Source organism: Aptenodytes patagonicus, chromosome 3 (genome assembly GCF_965638725.1).
Source record: "Aptenodytes patagonicus chromosome 3, bAptPat1.pri.cur, whole genome shotgun sequence".
Taxonomy (NCBI): domain Eukaryota; kingdom Metazoa; phylum Chordata; class Aves; order Sphenisciformes; family Spheniscidae; genus Aptenodytes; species Aptenodytes patagonicus.
Window position 1 is genome coordinate 40,954,687 of NC_134951.1, and position 12,537 is coordinate 40,967,223.

Genomic DNA, 12,537 nt, shown 5'->3' on the forward strand with positions numbered 1-12,537 from the left:
TTATGCTCAAATTCTGTATTTAAGACAGCTAGTGATTAGGATGTCAGACAGCCAGACAACTTCTGGGCCTGTTAGATGTCAGGCAACATCTGCCATCACCAGTAAGGTAGCTAGATGAGAAGTATGTGGGCATGTTCTTTACCTGCATTTACTCCCACTGATCCATGCATTTCTGTTTAAGTTGTTTCCCTATTCACCTCACATTCTTACCAGGAAGCAGAGACTGCGCTACCATTTACCAACAAGACCATAAGGAGTTAGAGCAGCCCAGAAAGCCACTATGGGTTCTCTTTGAGTAGAAATCATTCATCAGATTTGTGCATATTCTGAACTGATGAGGAATCGAAGTGCACAATGACTCATGAAGAACTGTTGTTGCTGGAGCAACCCTTCTTTCTTGTTTCTAGGGGATTATTTTTTTCCTTTCTAGTTGCAAATGGTTAGTAGTTTTTAAATGAAAGTTTATTTCTTCTTTTATAACTTTGTATTTGAAAGAAATCCCCAACTTCCAAATCTCAGAATTGGTATATAAAAAGAAAGATGCTAGTTAGTTAAAGTTGTGCCATATATACATCTATAAATTAAGATTCCATCCACACTTAATAGGCAACTTCTTAAGTCAAAGAGCATAAATTTTATTGAGAAATTGAGCTGGCTTTATTAGTATAAATGTGGAAGTGGGAAAAATGTTTTTTAGGTTATGAAAGATTTTATTCTTCATTTACAGCTCCACAGTTCACTTCTTTAAGGTGTTTTGACAACTTATAGTTGTAATGTTAAATGACACTGATCCTGCCTTCCTAATGAGACAAAACTTTAGTAGTTGTGGTTCTTCTATCAGTAGTATATCTAGACAGTTATAGGGTTAAAATAATTTAATATCTAATGTGATTATTTACTTGTACAGTGGGAACGTCAAAAGTGTGATCGGAGAAGTGTATACTCTTTCCTACTCTCTCAAGTCTTCCCATTCTTCTTGGCTGACATCTCCTTTTTGTCTCCTTTGCCTTGCAGGCATTTTTTACTCCTTTATGACTGCAGCAGTTTCTGATTAATAGATGAATATCTTGTCCTTTTGTAGAACATGCTAAAATCTAAAATATTAAAAGAACCTTGCTAGCTAAAGTGACCATAAGCAACATAGTTCAACGTCCTGATTCCTGCTAGAAGTGAGGGGTTTCCTTTGATGTATGAATATTTTGGTTTATGATGCTGCATAAATTAATAATACCTGTGCCTATGCATTTCAGCATTCTTTCATAAAAAATAGATTTGATTATGATATGAAGAAAATGTTAAAAGCAACAATATTTAAAGTATTTAATATTTAAAGTATTTTATTTGATAAACAGTGCTTTTTTTTTTTTATAGTTAGCTTGGTCTGGCAAGCTTACTGAAACACCAAGCATCATTTTGCATAAAATGTATTTATATGAATAGATTTAAAACTGTGGAATAAAATTGTTGCTTTCAAATGGAGAAGCAAATAAATATTTTCTCACTAGGACGTAAATAACCTATTTTGAACAATCATTAAACTTTTATCTCACTCAGATGCCGTCAGTTTCACTTGAAAATCCTAATGATGTGTTTGAAGATGGTGAAAATCCTCCAAGCAGTCGATCATCAGAAAGTGGATTCACTGAGTTCGTACAATACCAGGCAGATACGTCTGATGACATTGATAGAACATTGAATGAAGGTCACGGTGCACCTGGCATTCCTATTATTGGTAGCACATCCTCAGAGACTGAGACAGCATCAACTGTGGGATCTGAGGAAACCATTGTACAGCCTCCTTCCATAATGACACAGGGGACAGCAACTCGAAGTGGGAAAACGATCCAAAAGACTGCAATGCAGTGCTGTTTGGAGTATGTCCAACAGTTTTTAACCAGATTTATCAACCTGTATATCATCCAGAGTAATTCCTTGTCTCAGCCCTTAGGGGCAGAGCTTCCAGTAGACCCCACTAGAGAGCAAGGACAGACCACAAAATGGGACAGAGAATCACAAGTTGATGCTAAGGTGAAGAAAACAAACAAGAAAAAAACACCAAAAGAATACCTTCCTGCCTTTATTGCTGCTTGTCAGCTGTATCTTGAATGTTCAAGCTTTCCCGTTTACATTGCTGAAGGAAACCGTACTTCGGAATTACATCCTGGGAAGCCTGAAGTTGGTAAGCTGCACTCTTCCTTGTTCCTTGCTTTTAAATTTTTTTTTTTTTTCCAAAAAACCTTAAAGTAATATATTCATGCTTTGTGTGTGTTGCTGTTGTTCCTCTCAGAAATGTAAGTTTCCTTCTGTATCAATTGTTTAGTTTCCAAAAAGCAAACCTATTTTCTCATAGATTTTAAGAATATTGCTCGCGTGGGATTTGACACTAATTAATATTGGGGTGACAAATACAAATTACGCAAACTGAAGCCTGAGAGTAGAATCTAGATTTTCAGATATTCCTCTTTACTGTGTGGATCCACGATGTTTTCTTTGTCATATTTTGTAATAACATACTTAATGTCAGCTGTGGCTTTTAGCTTCATTTTAGCAATTTTGGATTGATGTGCACATTGATCACTTTGTGCAATACATGGAAATTATAAGCTTCTGTCCAATAAAAATCATACCAGATAAGAAATTAATAATTTTTACTTTGTTTCTATTAAAGGAACAGTTCTTGCAAGCAATTCTTCTAGCTACAGTTGCATTAGAAAACAAAATAAAAATGATGGGATTTGTGAAGATACAGATACAGAAATGCGATTAAAATGTTGACAGTTCTGGATTACTGTAAAATGTGACAATTTAGATGGACAATCCTTTTTACAGTTTGTAAATTCTTCAATTTACAGTTTTAATTCTGGTTCCACTTCTAGTCTGTAGCTTGAGAGTTGCAGCCTTAAAATGTTATCATGGTGGATATGCTTGGAGCACGCAAGAAATAGTTACAATAATTTTGGCTACTGTCACAGTCGTCTTCTGTGATTTCATTTTTTCTAGGAAACTTCATGGTCACAGCTTTTTGTTCTTATCCACAATTTTCAAAATCTATTAAAGGCTAAGCAGTGGGCACTGCTTGGAGATGAATAGTTTTCTGGCTTTTGGAAACAAGCACGTTAATTTTAACATGACTGCTTCTTCTGTTCCTGTAGTCCTTAAGATGTGTTGTGTGTGTCTTCATTATACAGCCAGGAGCAGAGCATATCTTTGACTTTGTGAGATCCAGCCATATCAGACATGTATGTCAGTTGAAGGCAACTTGGTTACAGCTGTTTATTAATTAAGGGTATTGCAATGCTAAAGGGGTGCTACCTTTTGCAAAAGATCTAGCACCGGATATTTGTGCTTCTGTAGCATGAGCCTGAAAAATGTGATTTCCTCCCCCCCCCCCCCCCCCCCCAAACACTAGCAGCCTACAAATGAGCGTTGTGGCAGAAGACTAAAAATATTTTAAAAAATCAGCTGTTTGCTTATTACTTTTCTGTGGATATAACACTTTTGATTATTGCTGCCTTGTAAACTCTAAAGCAGAAAGCCTGTAGAGCTTGAGTAATATGTGCCTCATATGAAGGCAGTGATTCTGAAGGCAGTTTTCACTTTGTTAAATGTCTTGGATTTGCGTTGCTCGTTCATCATCTGAACTTTCCCATTTGTGATGTTGCATTTGCAGTCTATTAAACAGTGTGACCTTGAGGAATAAGCATGAATTGCAGGTGGTTGAAATCAATGGGAAGGATTTTGTTTCAGATGTAAACATCTGTTGTAAAGAATGGCAGGGCGGATGGGAATAGTGATGGGAATGGGGCTGCATAGCTGTCCCGGGAGTCCTGCTTCCTGTAACAGAGAATGGAAAATGGGAGAAGGTAGTTACCATAATTCGCATACCAGCCTTTTCTTCATCCACTGATATGTTTTTCTACTGCAGAAGAGGCTGTTTTTATTGAAGGGTTCCTAAATTTGGACCATGTTTTTGATGGGTTGCATTAGTGATGTGACCCAATTGCCTTTAATCAACGGTGAGTCTCATCAGTCTGTTTATTTGAAGGAGCCAAATTAATCTGATATTGATAGAACGTAATTGTGCTTAAATTTTGCTGTATGCTTCATTTCTCAGATAAATGCATGCTATTTTTAATTGAAGACATTAAAAAGGGAATTGAGTCAAGCTCAAAATAATGTTTATATCTGTAAACTCTAGAACATCATGTAGAATTGTTAGGTATATTTAGGCTCCAATTTACATTGCAAAATTAACTATTGTGGATATAAGTTAGAAATTGCATCATCCTTCTCTTAATTCTAAATAAATGCTGTATTTGTGCCTATCAAATAACACTTCTTCACTTGTGTCTGATTCTAGAAGCATTTGCCTATTTTAGGAACATGATTAATAGAGTCCTTTTTGAAGTTTTAAGAAAAATTACTTTGGTACCTCTAAAATAAAAGGGTGCATTATTCACTTGGAGAGTTGACTGTGAACTTCAGAGAAAGACACTTGTATTATCAGGCCAGTGTATGGTGTTAAGTGAGGGGACGGTAAGAAGGGGAAAACAACCGCCTACAGTGAAAGCAGAGTATGATCTAATAGGATGAAGTTTTTGCCACCCACAACATCAATTTTCACAGATACTTTTACTTTTAAAGTTTTGCCAGGAAAAACTCTTTTTTTTGTCAGTTTAAACTTAGTTTATATATATAAATATTATATGTAAATAATTCTGTATTTATATTATAATTTCTATATAATATAACATATAATATTATTATATATATATATAAAATACTACAGAATTATTCCAGACTACAAACTACAATGTTAAGACTTGATTGCTGGTCAAGAATTTCCTGAAGGAGGAAAGTGAATGAAAGGATATTCAAACTAGTAAAAGTCCAGTTTTGTCTAAAACATGAAATCGTGTGGATCATTTCCATGAAATTTATTTTTCTCTTCCTTGTTCAATTTTTCCTATTTATTTTTGGTTACTAAATGTTTGAAGTGATACAATATTGCATTCTTAATTAGATTATTTTAAAGATAGAGATACATCAAGAAGTATCTTTCTCCTGCATACATTTTCCTAAACCCATACAACGGGCAGGTTGAAATATGAAAGATAAAAGACAATTGTGCATATGATTATGGGTATTAGAGGAAAAATTAATAATATTTAAAATTGCTAAATGAATGTATCATCTGTGATTTTTATTTCAGACTGTGAACAAGTACAGCCTCCACTGTGGCTACAGACTTTAATGAATGCTTGCAAGCAAGCAAACGATTTCAGTGTTCAGGGTGTTACTATTTCCCTTGTGATGGACTTGGTTGGATTGACTCAATCTGTTGCTCTCGTCACTGGAGAAAATCTGAACAGTGTGGAAACTGCTCAGCCTCTTAGCCCTAACCAGGGAAGAGTGGCTGTGGTCATCAGACCTCCTCTTACTCAAGGCAATCTGAGATACATGGCTGAAAAGACAGATTTCTTCAAGGTACAATGCAGTATCTCATTGCTGTTTTCTTTAGCCTTCTTTTCCTGGCTGGTGAAGACTGACGGTCTTGGCCACTTTACCATCCTTGGTATGGTAAACCAAATTTTCTTGCTGAGTATTTTGATAACAGTTGTAACCTGTGTTAGACTCTAAATGAAAATACATAGTAAGTTTTCCCACTGTGATTGTCTTACTGGTTGCTTGGGTAAAAATCCTTGCTTGAATGAATATTTTTTAAAATGTGAATAAAACCTGATTGAATATTGTCATTAATTAGGAAAGCTATGAAACTGATGTGTGCATAATGTAGGACTCTGGTAAACCACAATCTCTGCATTTCTGTAATTTATGTAAGAAATCATTTACAAAAGATAATCAGCAGGCTATATTACGTAGTTAATTACATTTCAATGAAAGTTTATTTCTGGAGATGCCTGTGAGTTCTGGCTCGTAACAGGAATTTTTTGTGTAGTAAGTTATTGCAGTGTTTCAAACAGTTCCTTATGTTCATATGAACAAAAAAGAACAGTTTTATAGATTGCCTGTTGGTCGTATGGTGTCATCAGATAGAATGTCTCCCATCATTGCATAGACCCCAATATAGTCTAGAGCAAAACAAGGCACGATACTCATTCACTTGTGTCTCTTGTAACTTTTATTTTCATGTACAAAGCATATAGCTTTAACTCTTTGGGACCAGTTGGGTGATGGAACTCCTCAGCATCATCAGAAGAGTGTGGAGCTCTTCTACCAGCTGCACAACCTCGTTCCATCTTCTAGCATTTGTGAAGATGTTATTAGTCAGCAGCTGACTCACAGAGACAAGGCAAGTTGTTCATATATTTACTAAAAAATGAGTTAAGTATATAACTATAGAAATATATTTAGAAAAAGTACTTGGTGCCTCAGAGGAGGGCATAAATAACTTCAGTATTGAAAAAATGTTACCTTACATTGATTGTTTAAACATTAAAAATACTTCTATCTTTACTTGCATGCAGAACATCAGATTTGTCCACCCTCTGACACTGCCACCCTCTTTCTTATATTCCCACTCACAAGAAACCTTAACCTTATGTCTGTAGTAGTTGAGCCCTGTTTTCATGACATCTTGGTGTTTCACAAACCTATGAAATGTGTGGTTGTAATGGTAGTAATTGAATATAGATTTTCTAGATTCCATTCCAGTTGTCCTAACCGCTCTTCTTTCCCTGTACAGCTCCATCAAATTTAGGCACGCTTTCTTTTTCTGTGTCCTAACCAACTGTAGTTCAGTCCTCTGGTGTGCACCTTCCTATTTCATCTAATTCTTGCATCTTGTCTAATAATTTGTCCTAGCATAGCATCTAGACTTTCTGCTTCCTTTCTTCCACAGAACTTGGAGAAGGAGCAGCAGCCAGGTTATTGTCATCGCCATGTCTCTGTTGCTTTTCTTGGTAGTGGGGTTGGATTGTTTCTTTAAGACAGTCATGTGTGATCCCCTTTATCTTTCTATCCTTTTGCTTTCTCTTTTCTCTCTCTCTCAGCTGAGGTGTCCTTACTGCCTTTCTCTTTGTGTCACTACTTTTTTTTTTTACAGTTTCAGATCTGTTTGCAATCCCTTTCCCTTTCTGTGAGACACATCCTTAGGAGTCTGCTGCATTTGATATTATCAATTTGCTGCTTCAGCCTTAATTCCCTTTCTCTTTTAAGCAGCAGTGAGTTGTTTGGTGTTTTGGTTTGGGTGGTTTTTTTGTCTTTCTGACCATTTTTATATATTATCTGATTCTGGCTCTTTTTGTAAGAGTTAATGTAAATATAAGACAAAAGAGCGGCTTGTAATTAATAAGATTTTATTTTATTTCTGGGTCTCAAGAGCTGTGCTATGTATTTCTGAGCTTCATCTTCTGACACTTGTCTCAGTTAATTATTTCCAGCTAAAGTGTTTCTGTGAGGTTCTTTTCCCCTGTTGGGAAGCGGAGGAATTGCAATAACTACATACTTTCAATAGGCCTCTGTACAATGCTTCTTCAATCTCATGCGGCCCCCTTCTTCTCTACTTATTTGTCCTTAAAGGATTTGCATTCTGATTGTTTCTGCCATGTTTGCCAGTTCTAGAGGGCAACTAATAAACTTCTCTAACAGTAATTGCCAGTTTTCTGTGCCTCTGTGTCTTTGTGGGAAATGCGCTTGCTTACTCTGCTCTTGACTGACATGGCAGCTGGATTGTGAGATGTCTCTGCGTTTCTTTGCAGTATGCTGCTGAGGCTACTCTTTTCTTGAAGGTCTTTACTTTCCATCTCTGTCTCATGTCAAAAGCCATGGACTATAATTTGAGCAGAACCTCTCAAGTGATCAGAGAGCTGCTTCTTTGCCTCTGATAACGCTGTTTGGTTTCTTGTTATTACTTTGTCACTTGTCCTGTCTCCTGTTCTGCTACCACAGGTTGTAATGTTTGCTCGTGACCCAACTTGGTGGATTTCTCCCATTCTTTATTGCTGCTCAGAGGTCTCCTATTGCACTGCTGGCTGTTTTTCAGAAGTGATCTTGGCTATCCTATTGATTACTTCTGTTTTGCTATCAGTTTAGCTAATGCAAGTAAAGTAGTATTTTCAAAATCTTTTGAAGGTGGCAGATATTCAGATTGTTGACAAACAGTGTTTCTTTCAGGTCTGTGATGAGCCTCTGTAGTGTCATTCCAGACAAAGGGGGCTTTTCAGCATTCAGCAACAGACTTTATCTCTTATCAAAAGTTATGCTCTGCTTCCAAGAGATAAAGCACATGCTTAGCTTTTACTGTTATTAGTAGGAGTTCTACTTGTCGTGACAGGTACTCTATCTTTTTTTCTTTTTTTTTCCCCTCCCCTAGAAATTTGTTTCAGATAGAGGCTGTCAATTTGACATTTGAGTTGAGGCCTTTGTAGTGCTTTAAATTTTAGATATATGAACTGTTTTCACAGCCCCAACAGAATGAATGATAGGGAATTATTTGCTTACATGCTCTGGCAACTCATGGTTGTGTGACTTGAGAAGCCTTTACCTTTCTACTAGAGAGTAATCAGGTCAACAAAAGTGAATGTAAGCCAGTCTGACAATCACTACAGTTCACAGCTTGGCATATTGGTAAAACTGCCAATGATTTATAGTTTCACTTAGCAGGCTGGTCTGTGAACTGCTGTGACTGTGTATGTGGCACTCACTCATTTCTGCCAACCTTACTGTGAAAACAGTAATTTCTTACATCTTCCCAGCATGGATTGCAAGGGCTTACATGGAGTCATCTGTGTGTGTTTGAGAATTGGTATTTTCACTCTTTGTTCAGCAGATGTTAGTGAATTGTTTTGTGTAACTATATATATCTTGCAGCAGTCTTGTGAGTTTTTTTTCCTGTGAGAAGCATATTTTTTCTAAATACATGTGATTCTTGCTTTACTTTCCAGAATGCTGCTGTTTCTCTTGGTTTTGTTTTGGGGTTTTTTTGGTTTGTCTGATATGATCTGTCTTGTGTCCTTTCTGTAATTTTCAGTTTTTATAGCTTTTACTTAAAATCTTCATTATTGTGGCAGATACTGGTTGTATTAGCTGTTGCAAACCTTCTTAAGCTGTGTGTTGTAAGTTAGGTTTGGAAGTATGCCAGATTGTCACAGTGGCATTAACAGTTTTTAGTTTGGTCTCATTTTGATTAGAGGTAAATATACCTACTGTTCATTCCCTATAAGCGTATATTTTAAGAACAAACAAGTGAAAATCTTCATCCTCTTGTCTCTGCTTATCATCTAGTAATTTAGTTTAAGCCCTGATTGTATTTGAAAGTAATTTTGATGTTTTATGCTGTATAACCATCCTGATTGCTGTGCTTTATTTGTTCACCCCTACAACTGCTTAGTAGCTTCCTTGTCTCTTGGGTAAAGCTGTTTTTCATACATGTGCCCATGTATTCGTATTGTAGCATGACATTTACTGTTGTCTACAGCCTTGCTGGAATAACTCTTTGCTTTGATTAGCCACAGTAAAGAGATAAAGGCATAAAAATTGTTACTTTAATACCATTTTCACCATTAAATATTCTGCATATTATTACTAGTCATTAGAAGTCCTGTGGGCAGTAAGCATGTCCTTATTTGTCCAAATAAAATTCTGAGTTCCAGAGCTAAATTTGGCATGTTAGTGATGACCTCTATCTACATTGTATCTAGCTAGAAAATTCTTATGTCTCTTTCTAACCAAATTATTTTCATTCCCTTATTTCCGTGGATACTGTGTTTAATCCCATCATTCCAGACACTATCTCTAAAAATTTCTCTTCTTTCTCTGCCTCTTCTCTCTGCCTCTGTATGCTTGAGTTTTCATATTGAAAAGCTTGCATGTTTCTTCCTGCTCTCTCATGATCTCTTCTAGTGCCTTGATATGTATAGATAAACTCACTGAAAACAGAGCTGCGCAACTTGTGAGAGTAAAATAAGTATTGTTCAAGCTATCACATCAAGTATTTAAAATTTTTTCAAGCTAAACTTTGAAACTAAGGCAGCCAAGATCAAGGTGGAAGGAGAATCCTTTCATGCTACTAAATTGTTCGCAGAGACCTATTGTTGCCTATTACTGTTTTTAACGTTAGAAAATAGGATTTGAACGCATAGTCAAAAATTATTTTTAATAATTTCATTGTATCTTTTAATCTGCTGTATACCTCTTCTTTTCCAGTTCTTATCAGAGACTGTTGTATTCTGATAGATCTAACTTATAATTTGGTCCACAGAAAGTAAGAATGGAAGCTCATGCAAAGTTTGCAGTGCTATGGCATCTCACCCGTGACCTTCATATTAACAAGTCTTCTTCCTTTGGCCGTACCTTTGACAGGTTGGTGATCGCAAGCATGATTCAGTTGAAAGAATTTTGCGTCAAAAAATCTTTAAATACATTATATTGGCAGCATAGAGCGTTTAGAAATTATAGAACTACAGTGTAACTGTGAAAGCAAGGAAGGAGGACAGGAAATGAATTCATGTTAGACAAAATTGTTTTCACAATGATGATTATGTAAGCTCTAAATTTTTCTGGTAGCTGTAAAGAGTAGGACAGGAATAGTCACATGATTCATTGACTATAACTGGTTAAAATATTGAACATAGTATCTGAGTTCTTGCTGTGATTTGGTAAAAACAAAAGCAGGAGAGGGAAGTCAACCCAGAATTGATTCATATGAAAATGGGAAGTAACAATAAAGCTGTCATGGTTTAACCTCAGTTGGCAACTGAGTACCACACAGCTGCTCGCTCGCTTCCCCTGCGCCCCCCCCCCCCCCCCCCGCTCCGCCCCAGGGTGGGATGGGGGAGAGAATTGGAAGAGTAGAAGTGAGGAAAAACTCGTGGGTTGAGATAAAAACAGTTTAATAATTGAAATAAAATAATAATAACAATAATAATATAATAATAATAATACCCAAAGCAAGTAATGCACAGTGCAATTGCTCACCACCCGCCGACCGATGCCCAGCCAGTCCCCGAGCAGCGGCCCCCCCGGCCAGCTTTCCCCAGTTTATGTACTGAGCATGACGTCACATGGTATGGAATGTCCTTTTGGCCAGTTTGGGTCAGCTGTCCTGGCTATGCCCCCCTCCCAGCTTCTTGTGCACCTCCAGCCTTCTCAGTCGGTAGAGCATGAGAAGCTGAAAAGTCCTTGACTAGTGTAAGCACTACCTAGCAACAACTAAAACATCAGTGTGTTATCATCAACATTATTCTCATCCTAAATCCAAAACACAGCACTGTACCAGCTACTGGGAAGGAAATTAACTCTATCCCTGCCAAAACCAGGACAAAAGCTAAGAAAACTTAAGAACAAAATTGCAACTAAACACTAAGATATGGAAGTTCTCTTGTTTGATCTGTGGTTTTTTTGTAAGATGTCATTTATGGCAAACAGCAGAGGATTTCTGTTTTGCGTTCAGATATCAGACTACCTTCTTAGGAAAAAACTGAATGATCCAGACTCTGAACTAGTCTTGTCTTCCTCAGCTAGCACAAATGTTGTGGAAAAGTGCTTATTTAAATTTTCTAATGTATACTTAGCTGTAGGAAGTGGAGTAAAAAGGTTATTTCTTTGGCTTCATACTGTCACTCATTGCAGAAGTGGTGATAAATTCTGTACATACAGCTAAAAGTTTATGAATGTGTACTACTGAAGGATATAAAACAGTCGGTAAAATTCAGAGTCCAATATATATATTGTTTTTCCCTAAGTCTGGAAAGGATTCTAAAGGCTAAAACTATTAAAAGAAGAAAATAATGACAGTAGGAAGTGCTGAATTGTCAAGTATATTTCTCCTCTCCATTCTTGAAGAAAAGATCTTTGAACTCTTTTCCATGCATCTGTGTGAATTGGCTTTTAAAGTTTTATCTGTTTGTACTGCACTAGCACTTAGTAGGCAACCAAAGCTTGTTATGCTAATAGCTGTACAAATACTTGAACTGACTATACAACTGCTACTATTAGAGCAGCTATCTTAACTGACTTCTATTACTAGCTCTTCCTGGCCATTTCTTCATTACGCTAGACTAAAATATAAAGCTTCAAGTTGCAAAGTTTGGATTCCAAAGAAAATACTGTTTTATATGGAGCAGACACTGGAGTATGTACTGACATGTTGAAATTTATCATATATCAGATTAAAATGGGATTATTCTGTGAGTAGCGTAGAATTTGTGCTAGGTTCATTCTTCTTTCTATTCTAGATCTTTGTTTATCATGCTGGACAGCCTTAATAGCTTGGATGGTTCTACGTGGTCAGTGGGACAAGCCTGGTTAAATCAAGTGCTTCAAAGACATGATATTGCAAGGGTTCTTGAACCTTTGCTCTTACTGCTTCTCCATCCAAAAACTCAGCGAGTTTCTGTTCAGCGAGTACAGGCTGAATGTTACTGGACTAAGTCTCCCTATCACCCCGAAGAAGAAAATGAAAAGCACTTTATCCAGAAGTTTAGCTGTGCTGATGGTATGTACACAAGAAGACTGAAGGAAGTTCCTTATTTAATTTCTTTATTTGTTATTTGCACGCAACATTAAAAATGTAGT

General features: G+C 36.6%; 1 protein-coding gene across 1 annotated transcript in view; it reads left to right on the plus strand.

Annotated features, from left to right (window-relative positions):
* Positions 1-12,537, plus strand: part of DOP1A (DOP1 leucine zipper like protein A) — a 70,074-nt gene that overhangs the window by 33,247 nt on the left and 24,290 nt on the right. Inside the window, exons 15-19 of the mRNA XM_076333148.1 lie at positions 1,555-2,179; positions 5,213-5,487; positions 6,161-6,313; positions 10,223-10,323; positions 12,198-12,457. Coding sequence (XP_076189263.1) covers positions 1,555-2,179; positions 5,213-5,487; positions 6,161-6,313; positions 10,223-10,323; positions 12,198-12,457 — 1,414 coding nt within the window. The remainder of the gene's footprint in view (positions 1-1,554; positions 2,180-5,212; positions 5,488-6,160; positions 6,314-10,222; positions 10,324-12,197; positions 12,458-12,537) is intronic.